Here is a 22,511-nt window from a genome sequence, read left to right as displayed (position 1 = left end):
AAAGCTTGCAGTTCAGATACCCTCCGGGCCAAACAAATAGCCACCAGGAACTCTGTCTTAAGCGTGAGGTCTTTGAGCGTGGACCGACGTAGAGGTTCAAAAGGTGCCTCGCAGAGAACCCGAAGGACTAGGTTAAGACTCCAAGACAGGCATGTATGCCAGACGAGCGGATTCAAATGCTTAGCCCCCTTAAGAAAATGCACCACATCCGGATGGGCTGCCACCGCGTAACCATCTAATTTCCCCAAAAGAGAGCCAAGAGCTGAGACTTGAACAGCAAAGAGTTGAAAGACAAGTCCTTGGAGAGATCATTCTGGAGAAAGGAGAGAACTAGAGAGACCGAGGCCCTGCGCGTCAAAACCCCAAGTTCCACACATGTTATCAAACACTCTCCAAACCCGAACATACGCCAGCGACGTAGAGGTTTTATGAGCCTTCAAGGACTTGGCGCCGGATCCTTGGGGGTTTCCATCTCGGAACGGCCGACGTCCCCGAAAGGAATGAGACCATGCCTGAGATCTGGAGGGGGTATTCCGCTGAAAAGACCCACACGGCTTGTTGTACCTGCGCTGACCTCTGAAACGAGAGCGCAAAGGAAAAAAGGATTTGGACTGTTTAGGGCAATCCTCAGGCAGCTTATGAACCTTGTCTCCTCCCAAGGATTTAATAAGCTGTTCCAGGTCCTCCCTAAAAAGCAACTTACCCTTAAAGGGAAGAGAGCCCAACTGCAATTTAGAAGAGGAATCCGCTGCCCAGTTACGTAGCCAGAGGAGTCACCTAGCGGAGACCATGGCTCTTGCCTGCACTCGGAGATCATAAAGGGCATCAGCGCCATAGGCAATTGCCCCTTCGAGCCGCTCTGCTTGTTCGGCCTCTGCAGCCAGGAGGTTCTGGGTGCTGAGTAATTGTTGAACCCACCTAAGGCTCACCTGCTGCATGAGACTGCTCCACACCGTCGTGCGGACCCCTAAGGACAGCACCTCGAAGATTCGCTTGAGGTATAGCTCCAACTTGCGGTCTTGAAGATCTTATAAAGCCGATCCCACCACTGGGATGGTAGTGCGTTTGGTGACAGAGGACACCGAAGCATCAACCTTGGGGACTTTAAGCATGTCGAGGGCCAGATCTGGCAGGGGATACAGCTTATCCATCGCCCTGCCCACCCAGAGACCAGAATCGGGGGATTCCCATTCCCGAAGTAGGAGCTGCATAAGCATAGGATGAAACAGGAAGGTATGAGGCGGAGCCCGTAAGCCAGCTAGGACCGGATCCACAGTGCCGGAAGTGGATGCACTGGCAGAAGTGGAGGCACTGGTGGTATCTTCCGGTGGGACTTCAATCCCTAGTTCATCCAGAACAAAGGAAATAAGCGGATCCAGCTCCTCGCGTTTAAATAATCGCAGGACCCGTGGGTCATCTCCTTCTACGGGTGGATTCACAAGCAGCAGATCCGGATCTGAATCAGGATCTGGCAAAGGAGCAGGCTGTGGAGGGTGAAGAGTATCTGAGCCCCCAGGTACAGTGCGGACCCTAGAAGCCCCCTGCGGGTCCGGTGAGCCAGAGCCTTGGCTACCGACCAAATGAGGAATCTTAGCCGGGGGAGGGCCCGGAACGGGATCCCCCCTATGCCTCCAAGCTAGCCAAAAAAGACCTGTGTAGAAGCAGCACGAACTCTGTGGAAAAACCATGGTAAGGCTTGTCAGGTACCTGTGGGGGAGGGGCCCCTTGAGAATCAAAATTTGTAACAGGGGGGCCCATGGGGCTTAAGTCAGGCGGAGAGTGTAGTAAATCGGGCTCCCCTCCCCCCTGAGGCTCTGAAACTGCTTCGAAGTCCGGGGACAAAATGGCCGCCATTCCTGCGATTTTCTGAGGTAGAGCCGGCCCGGACGCACGCTTAGCGACCCGACCCCGGGTCGTTGACTTAGAAGCAGTCCCAGAAGGTCCTTCCCCTCCGGGAAGCAGACAGAGCAGAGCCCTTCACGGGAGAGCCGCAAAGCAGGCTCCCCGCAGGCGAGGCAGAGAGGTAACCTTGGCATCGGGCGGCAAGAAATCAGCTGAGCTGAAAAAAACAGTGAAGCGCAGGAGCCAGCAAAACAGCTGTGAGGTGCTTAAATCCCTGCCGGTCGGCGTAACAGCCGCATAAAAGATTTTTGCCCTCTGCTTCAGAATAAAACAAGCAGAAATAGTCTCCTTTAATCCCCTTTGTTTTTTTTAAACTGTTGAACTTTCACCACAACAGAGGAATGGCAACGTCTCTGCAAGGGGACCTGAGGTAAGAACATCTCAGGGGAGACCAAAACAGTAAGGGGGAGTGACTGGACCACCAGTATCACCCCTGTGCAGGGAAATTGTTATGGATACCGGGAATTGAAGTCCTAGGCTGAATAATCAAGAGGAAATCCCCCCTAGGACTCCTTAAGAGCTAGGAGACAGAACTGTCTCCTGTAAATTTAAAAACTCTGTTCCAACCTTTTTTTTTTTTTTTAATACTTGCTTGACCCAATGTTGGAGAAGAAACATCTGAGGAGAGGAACCGCAGGTTCGTCTGACTGCATCTGCTGGAACCAGAGAAATACTGAGGAGCGCAGGGTGAGCTATGCCCATATATGGTATGTCTTTCAGTTATTTTTTCTCTCTGGTTCCATCTGCTGGACAGGGGACACAACCCGCTGTCTGGACTGATCCGGGTACGTACAGGGAATGTATATTTACATTTAGCCCCATGACAGTCACATGTTCAGTGTGTCATGCATGTGAGAACCATCTGTCAGGTGTGTCCAGGCCAAAAAAAGGTTGAGAGCCACTGTGCTAAGGGATGGAGCTTGGGCAGGGTTAAGTACTGGGCAGGGTTAAGTACTTCAATGCATGCTTTTTCGTTTTAAAAACTGAACATGTATATTCTCTCAGCAAAAAAGAAAATTATTCCTTACCTGCTAATTTTTGTTCCTGTAGTACCATGGATCAGTCCAGACCGTGGGTTATGTCCCCCTTCCAGCAGATGGAGTCAGAGCAAAAACTGAGAGGGCGGTCCCTCATAACTGGTGCGCCCTCTGTAAACCTTCAGTATTAAGAATATCCAAGCAATAAGGAAAAACACCTTGGATGGATCAATACAAATTGAATATCATGGATCAATACAAAATTGAATATCAACTGTAAACAAGTCTAAGCAAAAAACTTGCAACCTGAACTCTTAATCAGTCCCAAACCGATCCTGAAATAATTACACAGTCGAGCTGAAAGATTATCCCAAATAACCCCCAACAATCCGTAGGGTGGGAGTCTGGACTGATCCATGGTACTAACGAAAATTAGCAGGTAAGGAATAATTTTCTTTTCCCTGTACGTACCAGGATCAGTCCAGACCGTGGGATGTACCAAAGCTTCCCTAAGTAGGGTGGGCCACTGATAGCCCAGCTCGAATGACCTGAGCCCCAAAAGAGCCCACAATCGGTGGTTGAAGATTCAAGCGATAGTGACGCACGAATGTGTGTAACAACTTCCAGGTAGCCAACTCTGCAAATCTCCTGCGGAGAGGCCGCTCAGCTTTCTGCCCAGGAGGCTGCTTGAGGTCGGAGAGAATGAGCCTTTATACCGTCTGGCGGTGGACACCCAGCACCAATGTACACCATAGAAATTGCTTCCTTTAGCCAGCGGGCAATGGTGGTTTTAGAAGCCTTGTTTCCCTTCTGGGGACCACTCCAGAGGACAAGAGGTGATCCGATAAACGTAAGCATTAGTAGCCTACAGACATTGAAGGAGAATGCACTTGACATCAAGGCGTCTAAGCTCTCTGGAATCCTCGTCCTGGAAGGACGGCAGCTCCACCAACTGATTCAAATGAAAGAACGAGACCACCTTTGGTAGAAAATATGGTATGGTACACAAGGATACCCCTGAATCCGTGAAGCGTAGATAAGGCTCTCTACATGACTAGGCTTGAAGCTCCGAAATTCTGCGAGCAGAACAGATAGACACGAGGAATACTGTCCTGAGAGTGAGTTCCTTGAGGGTAGCTCTCTTCAGAGTTCAAACGGTGGACCGCCTAGAATTCGAAGGACCAAATTCAAATTGTGTGGACTGGCACCAAGACTCAAAAGCTTTCTGGACCCCGATATAGGACATGGAGGTGGAAGACTTCCTAGCCTTGAGAAGAGTGGAGATAACAGCCTCTGGATACCCTCCTCTTCTCAGCCGGCGCCGCTCAAAAGCCAGGCCGCTAGACAGAAGCAATCTCCCTGGTCGAAAAATACTGGGCCCTGTCGAAGAAGGTTCAGCAGATGTCTCAGTCGAAGCGGGCCATCCACCGCTAGGGTTGACCAAGTCTGCAAACCACGGCCTTCGAGGCCATTCCGGAGCTACCAGGATCATGGGCCCCTGGTGACTCTGTTCTTCGGAGCACCTTTCCCACTAGGGGCCAAGGCGGAAAGACGTAGAGCAGGAGGTCCCACAGCCACAGGAGGGCTAAGGCATCGACGCCTCTGCGCCTTGTTCTTCTTCTGCGACTGAAGAAGTGCGGAGCCTTTGCGTTCCCTTAGGAGTGGCCATCAGATCGAGATGGGGAGTCCCCCTTCGCGTGAAGAGGAGTGACACTGCTTCCTGGGACAGCTCTCTCATACTGGGATCTAAGCGTTTGCGATGTAAGAAGTCCGCTTGAACATGGTCTACGCCTACAATGTGAGACGCCGCCAGATGGGACAAATGGAGTTCCGCCCACTGCATTAGCTTGTTCACCTCCTGAGCGACATGGAGGCTCCTTGTCCCTCCCTGATGGTTGATGTACACCACTGTCGTTGCATTGTCGGAGAGGATTTGGACTGCTCGACCTTGGACTAGAGGCAGAAAGTGCTTTGCTCCAGACAGTTGTTGGGCCACGCTGACTGAACTGGCATCCACTGCCCCTGTGTCGATTGGCGTCCACACACAGCCCCCCAGCCTGGCGTCTGTCGTAATGATCACTCACTGCGGAACCTCTAGGTCCACCACTCTTAGCAAGTGATCCAGGCTGAGCCACCAGGTCAGGCTGTCCTTGGCTAGAGATGATAGCGGCAGAAGAGTCTGAAATTCCCGAAATACCGACTTCCAACGGGAGAGTAATGCTCTTTGCAAGGGACGCATGTGGGAAACGCCCAAGGCACTGCATCTATAGTGGAGGCCATGGAGCCCAGCACCTGGAGTTAGTCCCAAGCAGTGGGAAGTCGGAGGTTCTGAAAGCACCGAACATGAGAGAGGAGAAACTGGGCACAATCAAAACAAAGAGAGACTGTGCCCACTTTCGTGCCGAAATGGGCTCCCAAACAATCACAAACTTAGAAGAAAAGGCCTGTTGTCTCTTTAAGGTCCCCCCGCATCGGGAGGAGAGGCAGGCTCTAGGTCAGCCGGTTGCACAGGGCTTAAATTAGGTGTAATAAAAAGTACCAAATCAGTAGTAAAATGAGAATTCCCTTCCCCCATCTGGCAAAGAAACAGGTGCAGCAGGCTGGCTCTCCACATGTGGATACAAAATGGCAATCGAGGCATCAGGAGGGAGGGGGTGTGTGTGTGTGAGGAGTTGCCGCAGGAACGGCAAAGTCCTTCTGTGCCTGGCTGCTGCGAGCGGGAGAGAGAGAGAACTGCTCTCCGCTCCTTCCCTCGTAAGCTGCCGGTCCTCATACATGGTACTGATTAATAAAAAGTAAAAACCTTTCCTCTTTTTCCTTTTCCCCTCCAGACAGCCTAAAGTGACAGAGGAATTTTACTTCTCTGACGAGAGACCTGAGGTATGAGACTTCTCAGGGGTCTCCACGGGGAAGGGACTGGACCACCCCTCCCCCTGCACCCAGCTCCTCACAGGAACAAGAAATTCAGCGCTGCCACCTGTCAGAAACGACCCGCTCTTCCGTTCAGTCAGAGGAATGGCGCGTCTCTGCAACTGTTAGGCTGCCCCGAGGAAGAAACAGCATCTCAGGGCAGCAGGGGGTCGTGAGGGAGAGGTTGGACCACCAACATTCACCCATAAGGCAGCTGAAATACTGGCTGTAAGAAATAAGTAAATACTTACCCCAAAAACAACAGAACAACATAAGACAGAATGTACAAGACAGACCTGTCACTGAAAACAAAGTTCTGCCTGCAAGTCTCCAGAGAAGCTGAACACAGGCTTTTTTTTTTTTTTTTAAACTTTATAACTATGATCCATCCAAGGAAAGAATTAGAGGAAAACTAAGAATAAAGAAATTCTGTAAACTATCCTCTAAATGAACTGGGGAACCGAAGGTGCAACTGCCATCTGCTGGAGTCAGAGAAATACTGAAGGTTTACAGAGGGCGCACCAGTTATGAGGGGCCGCCCTCTCAGTTTTTGCTCTTACTCCATCTGCTGGAAGGGGGCCATAATCCACGGTCTGGACTGATCCTGGTACGTACAGGGAACTGTGCATACCAAATAGCAGGTGTAATTGTGTGTATGTAGTTTTGCTGTGATAATTTTCAAAGCAGACTTATGCATGTAAGATTTTTTCTTTTTTTGCAAATCAGTTTAACATATGCACAATGTTACAAATATTATCTCTATTGTGCACATGCATAAACACACTTATGCTGCAGGTAAAGTGAGGAACTGGATGTCAATAACTTAAGAATCCAGTAAGCAATGTTCCAATTATCCACATTCTTCACCTTACCTGCAACATACGAGATCAATGTTTGTCTAGCAAAGGAGAACTATGACAGCTATAAGCTGGGTTCGTAAAAAGCATGTAAAACTAGGAAACTATCGGACCATTAACAATGTTTTGCAGTAGTTCCAGTGAATTGGAAAATGCAAAATAGAACCACATCCAGTGTTGGGTAACTCATCTAACCTTCGTCCTGACCAATTATCTTAGTAAGATCCACTAAATGTTTAGAATATAATGCTCACATGTGTTTGATCCTCCAGAGACAACTTGCTATAAACTTGTCTTGGTAAAATACTGGAACTTGCTGCCTTCTTTCTAAGACTCCATTTTGATTATCTGCCTGAGCTCAAGGCTTTAGAACCTATCTTCACTATGTGATACATACTTGTGATCTTTCTCATTCTCCTGGCAGACATCAACAATCTGCAGAATGTTATGATTAGCGCTCAGCTCCAAGTTCCCCACATTAATTTGCACATAGTCACGTAGAAAGTCCTCTGCCAGCTGGCGCACCTCCTTTGGCCAAGTTGCACTCCACATCAGGGTCTGCCTGTCAGGCTAAAGGGTATAGAAGGAACAGGAAGAGTGGAATATCACTTTATATGGCTATGATAAAATTAAAAATAAATTTCATATCACAACATATGCCTACCCGAATCTGGTCAACAATTTTACGAATCTGCGGTTCAAAACCCATGTCAAGCATTCTGTCAGCCTCATCCAATACCAAGTATGTGCAGCGGCGGAGGTTGGTCTTCCCTGCCTCCAGGAAGTCAATGAGGCGTCCAGGAGTGGCAATGCAGATCTCCACACCTTAAAAGCAATGAAAAACAGACACCTAAGCTACACATTTATCAGTGTATCTGTAAAGAAATTCAACCTGACATACCCTAGTAACATTCAGGTGTGTTTTTGCTGGAAATGGTGGATTTTCAGATCAATTCTGTTTCTCTGAGTACAGAACAGATACAAAATGGAAATTTGATCTCATCTGCTAATTTTCTCTCCCCAAGTCCTACCAGACCAGTCCAGATGCATAATTTTTGCCTTCTTAGCAGCAGATAATTAGATGGCTGAACCTGCTCTATATAAGGCCCTGTGCAGCCTACAACTCTTCAGCATTTCTGTATCAAAATGTGAGCAGGGAAACTGATAAAGTCAATGATAGGCATTGGACCCCCCACCAATAGAGGGCTTAAAACCAGTAAAACAGAAACTAACTTCTGAAACTCAAAGAAAAACTATTATGCATACATTTATTCTGACAGGCTAAAGCAGATACAGAGCAGAACCTGGTCTGGTCTGATTAGACACAAGGAAAATAATTAACAGATAAGGAGAAATTTAATCTTATCTGTTAATTTCCTTTCTCTAAATCCTGTTAGAGCAATCCAGATGTGTGGGTTATACCAGTGCTGCCAGCAGAAAGACAGAGAACCACACTCTCTTCAATGACATCAACTGCTTATAAGCAATTCAGACTAAGCACTTGCCAGAATACTTGTGTCAAAGCAATGGAGTAAGAAAACCCCTATGAAATTATAAAATAACTATGAAAACCTTGAGGAACAGAAGGACATTTTTCAACAATTATTCCCCTCAATATTCCATAGTGAAAGAAAGGAGGAAAAGAGATAGAACAGCTAAAAGAAGAAGATATAGAGAATCAAGAGTTTTCTACTAGAAAAAAAACCTCTGAATCTTCCAAAAGACTTGAAGGACTCCCAGCCAAGGACTATAAAATGCAGCCATTGATTTCCCAGAAGGGTCCTGGACTGGTCTAGCAGGTTTCAAAAAAAGGAAATTAACAATTAAGACTACATTTCTCCTCTGACAAAGTAGACTCTGTCCTCGAAAGCTCATGCCTCAATAAATTGGCTAGTCTATAAAGTGTCACCTGCCTTGTCATTTTTGCTTCACCAGACTAACACAGCTATACCTCTGAAAATCTGAACTAAATGTCTCCTTTTTCATCCTGCTAAACCAGTCCAGTACCCAAGTCCCTTCTAACAGAGGTGGGAAGATGACAGAGCTGCTGTGACAATGTCTGACCCAGAAGTAGCCATCTCCCTTGGCTTATACCTCTAATCTGTTGTGGCTGCCTTACCAATTGTCTGTAATCGACTCAGCCCGAGCCCTTGTAGAACAAGTGCAAACGTGCTTCCAAAACCAGTAGACCTTTTAGCAAATATACTGACAAGATTGTCTGATCCACCTGTGCTGATTTTGAAACTGTTTCCCTATTGCAAGGCTCGCTGACCACCACCAAAAAAACTAGTTTTCTGAAAGGAATTAGTAACCTTTAAACAGCTGAGGAGAATCTGATGAACATCGATGAAGAGGAGACCTGTCTCTACTGTGACATTTCAATTTAGGGAACACCGGAAGAGATGCTATCTGGTTAAAATGAAAAACGTGACCTGGGTAAGAAGAGAAAAACTGGTTCTTACCTGCTAATTTTATTTACTTGAATCCCACAGACCAGTTCAAATGACTGGGTTTTCTCTCCTACCAGCAAACGGAGACAGAAAAGAAGAGCTTTACTGAACTGTTGGTACTTAGGTTACTGTGCCACCTGCAGTTACTCAGTATACCCTGTAACCAACCTAAAAAAACTTAACCTCTTGTTTTCAAGCAGAGGAATGAACAAACTATCAGTAAACACCAAAGGGAAACCCCTCCAATGAGAAGATTTGAATGCTAAGAACATTCTGAGCATATCTATACAAACAGCAAAGCGGTCTTTAAAAAACTAAGGGCTGAATTCTGGACTGGACTGGTCTGTGGGACTCAAGGAAAGAAAATTAGTAGATAAGAACCTATTTTCCCTTCCTTATCATCCCCTAGACCAGTCTAGACGACTGGGATGTACCCAAGTTTCCCTAGACTGAGCAGGAACCTGAAAGACCTGCTCACAACACACTCTTTCCAAATCCAGAAATATCTGGGCCCTGCATGTCCAACCTATGCTGCTTGAAAAAAACCGTGCAAAGAAAACAAAGTTGCCATTACAAATCTCCTGTGGTGAAACCAATTGAAGTTCTGCCCAAGATGCTGCTGGCGCTCAAATGGAATGTGCTCTCAGACCTACAAGAACCTAATGTCCCTTGTAAACATATACCGAAGCTATGACCTCCTTAATCCACCTCGCAATAGATGCCTTCTCTCCTTTATTTCATCAACTAAACACAACAAAAAAAGATGGTCAAACTTACGGAAGCCATTTGTAACTTTTAAACATTTCAAATGGGTCCTACGCACATCCAAATATGAAGTTGTCTAGAGTGTATTAAGGAAGAAGGAAAAGAAAATTATTCCTTACCTGATAATTTTCGTTCCTGTAGTACCACGGATCAGTCCAGTGGGTTATGTCCCCCTTCCAGCAGATGGAGTCAAAGAAAAACTCGAAGGGCGCCCTCATATAAGCAGGTGCACCCTCTGCATCCCTTCAGTATTCAGAATATCTAAGCACAGATAAACCGTGGATGGATCAAGTAAACCAGAACTGAACAATTAGAACAACGGTAACAAACTTAGGAACACTGCCAACAACAGAAACTTGCAAAAAGAACCATTTACCAGTCACAGCAGTATTGTATTATGGTGCGAACCACAGTGAAAACAATCCCAAGAACCCCATATAATCTCAGGGAGGGCGTCTGGACTGATCCGTGGTACTACAGGAATGCAAATTAGCAGGTAAGGAATAATTTTCTTTTCCCTGTACGTACCCGGATCAGTCCAGACAGTGGGATGTACCAAAGATTCCCTACGTAGGGTGGGCCCCGGAAACCCCTGCTCGAATGACTCGAGCGCCAAAAGAGCCAAACCCCTGTGATGGATGATTCAAGCGATAGTGCCACGCAAAAGTGTGCAGCGATTTCCAGGTAGCTGCATGACAAATCTGTGAAGACACCGCCTGGCGCTCGGCCCAGGTAATGGCTTGAGCTCAGAGAGAATGAGCCTTTAGTCCCACCGGAGGTGGCCGACCTGTTCCTACATATGCAGAGGAGATTGCTTCCTTCAACCAGCGAGCAATGGAAGTTTTAGAAGGCTTGCGGCCCTTATTAGTGCCACTCCAGAGGACAAAGATGATCTGACAAGCGGAAGTCATTAGTCGCCTCTAAATAGCGAAGGAGGACGTGTTTGACATCAAGGCGGCGAAGCTCCCTGGAGTCGTCATGCGAAAAGGATGGAAGTTCCACCAATTGATTCACATGAAATGTCGAAACCACTTTAGGCAGAAAAGACGGGACTGTGGTTAAGGATACCCCGGAATCAGTGAAACGAAGGTAGGGCTCCCTGCAGGAGAGAGCCTGGAGCTCCAAGATTCTGTGGGCAGAAGTGATGAAGACCAGGAAGACCGTCTTGAGCGTCAAATCCTTGAGTGTAGCACTCTTCAGCGGTTCGAAAGGAGGACTGATGAGTACGCAGAGAACCAAATTGAGACTCCAAGAGGGGCATAGAGCGTGGACCGGAGGCTTCACATGTTTGACTCCCTTCAAAAAACATACAATGTCAGAGTGAGATGACAGAGGTGCCCCTTCCAGGTGACAGAGGAGGGAACAGAGCGGCCACCTGGACCCGCAGCGAATTGTAGGCTAAACCCTTCTCCAGACCCCGCTGGAGGAAGGATAGGATTTGGGCTATTGAAGCGTGACGTGGAGAGATGTGGATGGAATCACACCAGACCTCAAAAACCTTCCATATCCTGACGTAGGAGAGAGACGTGGAAGTCTTCCTTGCCTTGAGGAGGGTTGAACTAACCTCCTCTTGATAACCTCGCCTTCTTAACCTGCACCTCTCAAAAGCCAGGCCGCAAGACAAACGATCTGCCCTGTCGAAAAATACTGGACCCTGACATAGTAGGTTCTGTAGATGTCCCAATCGAAGAGGACCATCCACTCTGAGGTTGATCAAGTCCACAAACAATGGCCGTCGAGGCTATTCGGGCATCCCTGGTGGGCCTCTATTGTCCGAATTATCTTCCCCACCAGGGGCCAAGGTGGGAACACGTATAGCAGGAGATGATGCGGCCATGGGAGGACCAGGGCATCCACTCCTTCTGCGCCGTGCTCCCTTCTGCGACTGAAGAAGCAAGGAGCCTTCGCATTCCTTTGGGTGACCATGAGATCCATGTGGGGGGGTTCCCCACCGACGGAAAAGAAGAGCCACTGCGTCCTCGGAGAGTTCCCACTCTCTGGGGTCTATGTTCTGCCTGCTTAAGAAATACGCTTGCACATTGTCCACCCTGGCTATGTGAGACGTCGCCAGGCGAGAGAGGTGACTCTTTGCCCATGCCATCAGCTTGTCTGCTTCCAAAGAGACATGCTGGCTCAGAGTCCCTCCTTGCCAACTGATGTACGCAACTGTGGTCGCGTTGTCAGAGAGCACCCTCAAAGCACGATGCTGAACTAGCAGGAGGAAATGCTTCAATGCGAGGCGGACTGCTCTGGTTTCCAGGCGATCAGCCACGTCGTCTGAACAGACGTCCACTGCTCCTGCGCTGCTTGGTCTTGGCATACCGCTCTCCAGCCCTAGAGGCTGGCATCCGTGGTGGAATTATCCACTGAGGAACCTCCAAGTCCACTCCCTTCAACAAGTGATCCAGACTGAGCCACCAACCCAGGCTGTCGGTGACACGATCCGATAGGGGAAGGATGGCATGGAACTCCTGTGACACCGGCTTCCAGTGGGAGAGTAAAGCTCTCTGCAAAGGACGCATATGCGCAAAGGCCCAAGGGACCAGATCGATAGTTGAGGCCATGGAGCCCAGCATCTGGAGATAGTCCCATGCTGAGGGGAGTGGAAGACAACTGAAGCTCTGTACCTGAGTGATGAGGGACCAGGCTCAATCCGGGCGAAGGAACACCTTGCCCACCCTGGTGTCGAAGTGTGCTCCCAAAAAGTCGAGTGATTGCGAGGGAGCGAGACTGCTCTTGGCGAAATTGATGATCCGGCCCAGGGAGTGGAGGAGCCGTAGAACTTTGACGGCCTGTTGACATAGGTCCTTGGTCTTTGCCCGAATGAGCCAATCGTCTAGGTAGGGATGAACAAGAATTCCCTCCCTCCGAAGGGCTGCCGCCACTACCACCATGACCTTGCTGAAAGTGCGGGGCGCAGTTGCGAGGCCGAAGGGCAGCGCCAGAAAATGGAAGTGTTGCCCCAGGATCTTGAAGCACAGAAAACGTCGATGCTCCTTGAGAATCGGGATGTGGAGATAAGCCTCCATCAAGTCCAAGGAAGCCAGAAACTCCCCACGGTGAACTGCCGCAATGACGGACCGCAACGTTTCCATCCGGAAGCGAGGGACTCTGAGATCTTGATCTGAGATTTTGAGATCGAGGATTGGGCGGAAGGAGCCCTCCTTTTTGGGTACCACGAAGTAAACGGAATAGTGGCTGGACCCTTGTTCCGCTGGAGGGACCGGAAGGATGGCTCCCAGAGCTAGGAGCCAGTCGAGCGTCTGCCGAACAATGAGGCGTTTCTGCACTGGGCCGCACGGGGAGAAGAGGAACCTTGTCTCTTAATGGCCAAGAAAATTCTAAAGCGTAACCGTGCTTTAGAATATCCAGGACCCAGTGATCCGAAGTAATCTTGACCCGCTCCTCGTAGAAGAGACGAAGCCATCCCCCTATCCTGGGTGTCGAGAAGTGGGCCGGTACAGCTTCATTGGGAAGACTTAGAGGAATCCCCTTGAGAGGGGCCGGTCTACAACTTCGAAAGGAATGGGACCAGGCCTGGGACCGAGCTGGCAGCTGCCTCTGCGAGCCTGGCCTGGACTGGCGAAAACGTCACTGACCCCTGAAGCGACTCCTGGAGGAGCTGAACGTTCTGGAGGTCCGTGGCCGATCCTCAGGCAACTTATGCACTTTGTTCTCCCTGAGTGATTTAATGATCTGCTCCAGGTCCTCTCCGAACAGCAACTTCCCCTTGAAAGGCAAAGATCCCAGCTGCTGCTTAGAATCCGCCGATCAATTGCAAAGCCAAAGGAGACGTCTTGCAGAGACCGCAGAAACCAATGATCTGGCCAGGACGCGGAGGAGGTCATATAGCGCATCTGCTCCATAAGCTATGACGGATTCCAAACGCTCCGCCTGCTGAGCTTCCTCCGGAGGCAAGTCTTGTGCACTGAACAGTTGCTGAAACCATCTGAGACCTGCACGCTGCATGAGAGAGCTACAGACAGCGGCTCTGACCCCAAGAGCAGAGACCTAAAAAATTCTCGAGGTAGACCTCGAGCTTTCGGTCCTGGAGAGCAGTGCCACCCATGACCGGAATTGTTGTGCGTTTAGTGACCGCTGTTACAGACGCGTCCACTTTGGGCACTTTGAAGAGCTCTAGGTACTCTTCAGGGAGGGATAGAGCTTGTCCATAGCTCTGCCCATTCTGAGAGTGGCTTCAGGGGTATCCCATTCCCTGGACAACAATTGGAGGAACATCTCATGGAAAAGAAAAGTCTTTGCTGGAGGGCGCAGCCCTGCCAGGATGGAATCCCCCTTTCTTAGCTGTCGTGCTAGACCCCAAGGTGACCACCGGGGCATCAATATCCAATTCTCTCAGAACATGGGGAATGAGATGGTCCAGTTCTTCACTTTGAAAAAGACACAGGACCCTTAGGTTATCTCCTTCGACCTGCAAGTGAACTGTCCGATCATCCAAATCAGGATCCGGTAGTGTAGGCAGCAGAGGGTCCTGAGGCGTCGGAGCCGGACAGCTGGGATGTGGAACCACCCGGACCCTGGAGGACACCGCAGTGGCCTCTGCCCCCGAGCAATCAGTGGGTAGCTCCAATCTGCTCTGTTTGGCAGGAGGCGGTCCGGAGGATGGCTCCTGCTGCTGTCCCAGCCTTGCTAAATAAGCACTGTGGAGTAGGAGAACAAAATCTGTAGAAAACGGCAGGGGATGGGGCGGGTGCCCCCACAGAGTTCCCCGAAGTTGTAGCGAGGTCCGGAGGGTCCATGGGGGTCAGGAGAGGCTGCGGAGAAAATCCGAGGTCAGAATTGCCAGCGGGCTGCCCTAGGGCAGCCGGCTCAGAAAACAAAATGGCCGCCATTCCCACGCTAGACGGGAACGGGGACAGGCCCCCCCCCCCCAGGAAGGCCGGCGCGCCTGAGAACGCGGTGTCGAGCGAGTAGCTGGGCTCGAGGAACCCTCCCCGCCGGGGAGGCACCTGGAGCAAAGGCCTTCCCCCTTGAGAGTCGGGACCCAGGCTCTCCACAGGCTCCACGTCGTGAAAATCGAGGCATGGGGGGAGGGAGGGAGGCAGGCAGCCCAATCAAAAGATCACCCCCGAACTGAGATGAAAGCGGGAATGAACCTCCGCTCCAAAAGACCAAAGACTCTAAGTCCTTCTGAAAATCACCATTGATGAAAGGTTTTTTTTGTTTTGTTTTTTAGCAGAAGAATGTCGCCTCTCTGCTAGCGCTGCCCTGAAGCAAACAGCTTCTCAGGGCAGCATGTCGTTGGAAAGAGGAGGAGTGGTTGGACCACCAACTATCACCCCTAAAATGTCAAACACTCAGATCTGAGAAGAAAATAAGACAGAACTTACCCCACATTCAAGAACAAAGCAAAGAAATGGAGACAGTCCTGCCTGCAAGTTTCCTCAGTGCCTCGGCACTGAGAACCCTAACTAACTTCAAACAGTCTGAGGAGTTTCTACTTTTTTTTTTTTTTTTTTTTTTTAAATTAAACTTGATCCATCCATAGACAAGAACAAGAGCCAACAAAGGAAAAGAAAGCTAATGTTCTAAGTATAACAAGAGAAAAGGGAAAACCGCAGGTGAAACCACTCACATCTGCTGGCGTCAGAGGAATACTAAAGGGACGCAGAGAGTGCACCTGCTTATATGAGGGCACCCTTCGAGTTTTTCTCTGACTCCATCTGCTGGAAGGGGGACATAACCCACTGTCTGGACTGAAGTTCTCGAGTGTATTAAGAAAGAAGGAAAATCCTTTTTCTGAAAAGTAGGCAATTCAATCAATTGACTCAAGTGAAAAGGAGAAACCACTATTAGCAAAAAGATGGTACTGTATGAATAGAAATTCCCTCTTCCAAAATCTGGAGAAAAGGAACCCTACACGACGAAGCCTAACTCCAAAATACATCTTGCTGAACAAATAACCACCAAAAAACATTTTTCAGTATAATAGAAACAGAAATATAGAAATGACGGCAGAAGACGACCAAACGGCCCATCCAGTCTGCCCAGCAAGCTTTCGCACTTTTTTTTTTTCTTCTCTCATACTTCTGTTACTCTTGGCCCTTTATAACCTTTTAGTTCTATTTCCCTTCCACCCCCGCCATTAATGTAGAGAGCAGTGCTGAACTGCATCTAAGTGAAATATCTAGCTTTCAATAAGCAAGCTACACCCATGCTTGTTTACCCAGACTATGTAATTCGGACCTTGTTGGTTATTGTCTGTATATAGATCCACCTTACTTCATTCCCCCCTGCTGTTGAAGCAGAGCGCTATGCTGGATATGCATTGAAAGTGAAGTATCAGGCTTATTTGGTTTGGGATAGTAACTGCCGTAAACAAGCAAGCTACTCCCCACTTATTTTGTGAATACAAATCCTTTTTTCCACATTTTCTCTTGCCGTTGTAGCTTAGAGCAATGCTGGAGTCACATTAACCGTGTGTATATTTATTGAATCAGGATATTATCTCCAGGCAGTAGCCGTCATTCCCGCAAGCCACCCACACTTCATTCACGTCTTCTAGATTTTATGGATCCACAGTGTTTATCCCACGCCCCTTTGAAGTCCTTCACAGTTCTGGCCTTCACCACTTCCTCCGGAAGGGCATTCCAGGCATCCACCACCCTCTCCATGAAGAAATACTTCCTGACATTGGTTCTGAGTCTTCCTCCCTGGAGTTTTAAATCATGACCTCTGGTTCTGCTGATTTTTTTCCAACGGAAAAGGTTTGTCGTTATCTTTGAATCATTAAAACCTTTCAAGTATCTGAAAGTCTGTATCATATCACCTCTGCTCCTCCTTTCCTCCAGGGTGTACATGTTTAGATTCTTCAATCTCTCCTTATAAGACATTAGATGAAAGCCATCCACCCTTTTGGTCGCCCTTCTCTGGACCGCCTCCATCCTCTCTCTGTCCCTTTGGAGATATGGTCTCCGGAACTGAGCACAGTACTCCAAGTGAGGCCTCACCAAGGACCTGTACAAGGAGATAATCACTTCCCTTTTCTTACTCTATATTCCTCTCTCTATGCAGCCCAGCATTCTTCTGGCTTTAGCTATCGCCTTGTCACATTGTTTCACAGACTTCAAATCATTACCCCTAGGTCTCTCTCCTGCTCTGTGCACATCAGCCCTTCACCACCCATCGAATACAGTTCTTTCGGATTTCCACACCCCATGTGCATGACTCTGCACTTCTTGGCATTGAATCTCAGCTGCCATATCTTCGACCACTCTTCCAGCTTCCTTAAATCCAGTCTCATTCTCTCCACTCCTTCCGGTGTGTCCACCCTGTGGCTTGATGGAGTTGAGAGACAATCCCTTCTGTAGGCCGCTCTGCAGGAATTCCAAAATCGCAGGAATTTTGACTGAGCGTGGTATGTCGTCGCGGTCCTCGCACCAGGCTTTGAATACTCTCCAAATCCTTATGTTAGGGATATGGAGAACTTGCGTGCTCGGAGAAGAGTGTTAATTACCACCCCCGAGTATCCGCTCTTCCTCAGGCGAGTCCTCTCAATGGCCAGACCATAAGAGAGAATAGAGCTGGATCCTCGTGGAGGATCGGTCCCTGTTGGAGCAGGTCTCTGTGTGGAGGTAGCAGAAGGGGGCTCCCTATCAGCAGTCTTCGTATGTCTGCGTACCACGGTCTTCTTGGCCAGTCCGGGGCCACTAGAAGTACTGGTCCCCTGTGATGTTCTATCTTGTGGATGATTGCGCACAATAGGGGCCACGGCGGGAAGGCGTATAACAGAGTCTTCTGTGGCCAGGTCTGTACCAGGGTATCGATTCCCTGGGACTGAGGTTCCCGCCTGTGGCTAAAGAAACTGGGCACTTGGGCGTTGGAACGGTTTGCCAGGAGGTCCATGGTTGGTGTTCCCCAACGGTTTACTACCAATTGGAATGCTGTGGTTGACAGCCTTCATTCTCCTGGGTCTAGACTTTCTCTGCTGAGGTAATCCGCAGTGACATTGTCTTTCCCGGCGATGTGGTCGGCCGAGATCTCTTGAAGATTCGCTTCCGCCCAGGACATTAGGGTCTATTTTCAGAGACACCTCTTGGCTTCTAGTTCCTCCCTGGCGGTTGATGTAGGCCACTATCGTGGTGTTCTCAGACATTACCTCTGATCACTTTGTGTCGGAGTCTGTGACCGAACCGTAGGCAGGCTAGTCTGACTGCCCGGGCTTCTAGGCAATTGATGTTCCATCCCGACTCTTCTTTGTTCCATTGCCCCTGGGCGGTTAGCTCCTGGCAGTGTGCTCCCCATCCTCGTAGGCTGGCATCCATGCTGAGCAGGATCCAGGTTGGGGAGGATAGTCTCGTTCCCTGGTTCAGAAGGCCTTCTTGTAGCCACCATCGTAGTTGGGCCCGAACTCTGTCCGGGAGCTGAAGGCGTATGGTGTAGTTCTGGGACAGTGGATTCCATAGTGATAGTAGTGGGCGTTGTAGGGGTCTCATGTGAGCTCTTGCCCATGGCACTACTTCCAGTGTGGATGCCATGAGGCCAAGGACTTGTAGGTAGTCCCATGCTGTGGGGCGAAGTTCGCTTAACAGGGTTCGTAACTGGGTCATCAGTTTTGATCTCCTTGTCAGTGTTCAAGATGACCTTGTCTTGTTTGGTGTCGAACTGGACTCCCAAGAATTCTAGAGATTGGGGGAGGGTTGCAGGCAGCTCTTGTTTGTGTTGACCACCCACCCAAGGCTCTCCAGTAGAGTTTTGACTCTGTTGGTTGCCTGGTGGCTTTCCTCTGTGGATTTCGCCCTGATCAGCCAATCGTCCAGGTAAGGGTGCACATGGATTCCTTCCTTCCTCAGTGTTGCTGCCACCATCACTATGATCTTGGTGAACGTCTGGGGTGCAGTGGCTAACCCGAATGGTAGTGCCCGAACTGTAGTGACGGTCCAGGATCGAGAAGCGTAGAAAACGCTGATGCTCTTGATGGATCGGAATGCGTAGGAGGATTCTGACAGATCCAGGGATGTAAGGAACTCTCCCAGCTGCATCGCCCTTATTACCGAGCGTAAGGTTTCCATGCGGAAGCGAGGAACCTTCAGGTGATGGTTGACCGCCTTGAGGTCCAGGATGGGTCTGAACGTTCCTTCTTTCTTGGGGACGATAAAATAGATGGAATAATGTCCAGTATTTATTTGATGTGGAGGCAACGGTGTTATAGCCTCTAAGGCTAGCAATCTGGTCAGTGTAGCTTCCACTGCCATACTCTTGGAAGGGTTGTGGCAGGGGGATTCCAAACTTGTTCGGAGGGAGGTGGTGGAAATCCAGGTAATATCCCTCTCAAATGATGGATAGGACCCACTTGTCCGAAGTTCTCTCGACCCATCTATGGTACAATAGGGCAAGTCTGCCCCTATGGCTTCTTCCTTTGGATGGGTCGGCTGATTTTCATTGTGGGGTGTGGCTGGGGCCTGGGCCCGAGCTGGCTCCCCTTTTGTTATGCTTGTTCCGAAAGGATTGGTTTTGGCCTGTGGGGCGGGCCGCTTGATATGTGCTTCTATATGGTAGAAGCGCTGTGATCCTCTGCCCCTGGAGGTTCGGGGGAAGGATCGCTGGTTTCTCTTATTCCTGTCCTCCGGTAGCCGCGGCTATGGGGACTCGCCACATTTGTTGGCTAGATTCTCTAGTTTGCTTCGAACAGGAGGGTTCCCTTGAAAGGCATCCTTGTGAGTCTAGTTTTGGAGGATGCGTCGGCCGACCAGTTTCGGAGCCAGAGTTGTCTTCTGGCTGCCACGGCGGATGGCACTCCTCTAGCCGCGGTGCGCACCAGATCAGAAGCGACGTCCGTGAGGAATGATACTGCTGGTTCCAGGGCCTCCCCCAGGAGTGTTGTTCCTGGTCTGTGATAAGCAGGCGCGTGTCACCACGGCACAGCAGGCCGCGATCTGTAAAGACATAGCAGAGACGTCAAAGGACTGTGAGGATAGACTCCAGACGTCTGTCTTGAGCATCCTTGAATGCTGCTCCTCCCTCCACCAGGAGAGTAGTGCGCTTTGAGACCGCACAGACCATAGCATCCACTTTCGGACATGCCAGGAGATCTTTGTTGGCTGGGTCCAGAGGGTACATGGCTGCCAGAGCCAGCCCCCCTTTGAACGTAGTTTCCACATGCATCCCATTCCAGGTCAATTAGTTGCTGGACGGCTTGCAATAGTGGGAAATGATGGGAGGTCTGACGGAGTCCCTCTAATAGGGGGGTTCGTTTTAGGTTCCCCTGAGGCACTTGTGCCCGGGATAGCAAGCTCTTTTAAGCTGTGTGTGACCAGGTCTGGAAGCTCGTCCTTGGTGAAGAAGCGTCTCATGGTTCGGTGGGGCTCTGTCCCCGGGAGTTCCCCTTTCTCCAGGGGTTCTGAATCCTCATCAGAGTTGTCCGTGTCCCTGAAAGTGGGGCTTCTGGGCGGTGGGATCACTTCCCTGGGCATAGAGGGTCCCGGGATGTTGAGGTCCTCTGTGGAGCTGTGGCCGTATTATAGGAGGCCCTGGATGCATGTGGACGAAGGTATGCAGACCTTTAAAGAATTCCACCCAGGAGATAGATGCTGGGTCTAGACTAAGGGGCGCAGTGTCCCTGGGGAGTCCCATTTGACGGGGAGTCCCGCTGTGCAATGCTAGACCCGGAGTACTGTTCGAGAGGCTGGAACCCGGTACCAGCTGGGGAGGGCCATGAGTTGGATCCCCTAGGGCCTCTTCACACGGGTTACACAGGGCCATGGCCTCCTCATGCTGTGCAGCTCTAATGTGGCATGCTGGACAAAGGCCCTGAGCCTTGAGTTTCTTTTCCGGTGGTGCCATGGCTTGTGCGCATAAAATACAGTTGTGCGCTTAGGTTTGGTGCGCGCTCAGGGAGATGTGCGTGCTGTTGTGCGAGCAGATCGAAGTTATGCGCCCGGCACAGCAAGCGCGTGGTTTTCCTTTGGTAAAATTACTCTAACGCTGTGCAAGCGTGCATAGAGTCCCTAACTACTATGGAGACGGAAAATATTGAAGAGCTGCACTTCCTGCAGGGGTATATGTACTAGGGCTGACGTCAGATTGAAATCTGATCCATCTCCAACTGCTATCAGGAGTTCACTATACCCATTGGTCCTGAGTCCATCTGCTACACGCTAGGAAAAGGTTGATTTAGTGGAGCTCTTACAAAATAGGAAAATTAGTTCTTACCTGTTAATTTTCATTCCTGTAGTACCAAGGATCAGTCCAGACTGCTGGGTTATGCCTCCCTTCCAGCAGATGGAGTCAGAGAAAAGCTGAAAAGCACCCACCATATAACCTGGTGTGCCACCTGCGATCCCTCAGTATAATCAATATAATAACAGCTATTCATTCTGCTTTGATAACTATTTTTTTTTTTTTTTATAATTCTTTATTTTAATTTTCCTTAGATTATAACAGGCAAGAAACAAAAATAATTTGTATCTTACATACAAATAAACAATCGTAGTGAGGCAATATGACAATAATTACCCTTATAATCAAATAATAGCAATATCTTAAAGAAAATGTGTACCGTTGGAGAGAAATAAAACTAAGCGAAAATTACAAGGTATAAATGGAATTACCATAATTTTAAACAAATAGAGATAACAACACTTTCTATATTTATTTGCTCTCACTCATTTTCTGCATTTTGGGGGTGTGAATCTAGGAATGTCTGTAAAGCTAGAACCTCAAAGAAAACATACTTTTGATCTTTATACCAGATTTCACATTTACATGGATATCTTAACAAAAATCTGGCTCCCCTTAATAGGGTTTCAGACTTCAATCTGAGGAATTCCCGTCTCCTTACTGTTGACCATGAAAATGTAACAGTCTATTGCGTAAAAATAAACGCAAGATTGTATCTCTTTCATGTGGGAACAGGAAGGAGACAAAAGGAGTTTCTCGTGCTGTTATAACTGTATCAAGAGTAGTTTCTAAAATATCTGACAATTCAATGGATTGCTCTTGCTGCACTTCTCTTGTAGTAGATTTTTTAGCAATATAATAAATTTTAGCAAATACAGGCATAGCCTGTTCAGGTATTTTTAATATATGTAGTAAATATTCTTTAAACATATCCTTCGGGGAAATCATTCTTAAAAAAGGAAAGTTTAGAACTCTTATATTAGAGTACCTGAAGCTGTTTTCCATATATTCTAATTTCCTCATACTTAATGTTTCACTCTTAACCAAGTTGTTTTGAAAATTTTCTACTTTACCCAAACGTTGTTCTTGAATTTCTAAATTAGCCTGATTGGTTATAACTTTCTTCTCTATTTCTGAAGTTTTCTTTTGAGCTTCTACATGTGTTTTAGTTAAATTTATTATTGCATTCTCAAGAGATTTAATTGCAGCCCATAGCACATCCATTATCACTAATGTTGTTGGATTTACAATTATTCTATCTTCAGACTGTCCCAGTTCTCGAACCCCAGCTTCAATGTTTCCCATCTCAGGTCCTACTTCACTTAATTTTGTATCAGGAAATATTGTATCATCAATTTTATCCTGTAGGACTGTTGGTGGAGATGGGATATTGGGAGCTCCGGGGCTTAAAGAGATGGCTTCTGCCAAGGAGGCTGATTCTCGCTCTAAATCTGCCTCTAATGCGGCTCTGTCCTCCGGATTGGTAGTTGCTGTTGCCACAAAGAATGATG

General features: G+C 48.6%; 1 protein-coding gene across 1 annotated transcript in view; it reads right to left on the bottom strand.

The window, feature by feature from the left end:
* The window catches only part of DDX17 (DEAD-box helicase 17), a 195,429-nt gene that overhangs the window by 90,427 nt on the left and 82,491 nt on the right, over window positions 1-22,511 (bottom strand). Inside the window, exons 7-8 of the mRNA XM_029590213.1 lie at window positions 7,311-7,471; window positions 7,044-7,216 (exon numbers count right to left, since the gene is read on the bottom strand). Of these exons, the coding sequence (XP_029446073.1) occupies window positions 7,044-7,216; window positions 7,311-7,471 (334 nt within the window). The remainder of the gene's footprint in view (window positions 1-7,043; window positions 7,217-7,310; window positions 7,472-22,511) is intronic.

Source organism: Rhinatrema bivittatum, chromosome 2 (genome assembly GCF_901001135.1).
Source record: "Rhinatrema bivittatum chromosome 2, aRhiBiv1.1, whole genome shotgun sequence".
NCBI classification, from domain to species: Eukaryota; Metazoa; Chordata; class Amphibia; order Gymnophiona; family Rhinatrematidae; genus Rhinatrema; species Rhinatrema bivittatum.
This window is presented reverse-complemented; position numbering and strand designations above follow the sequence as displayed.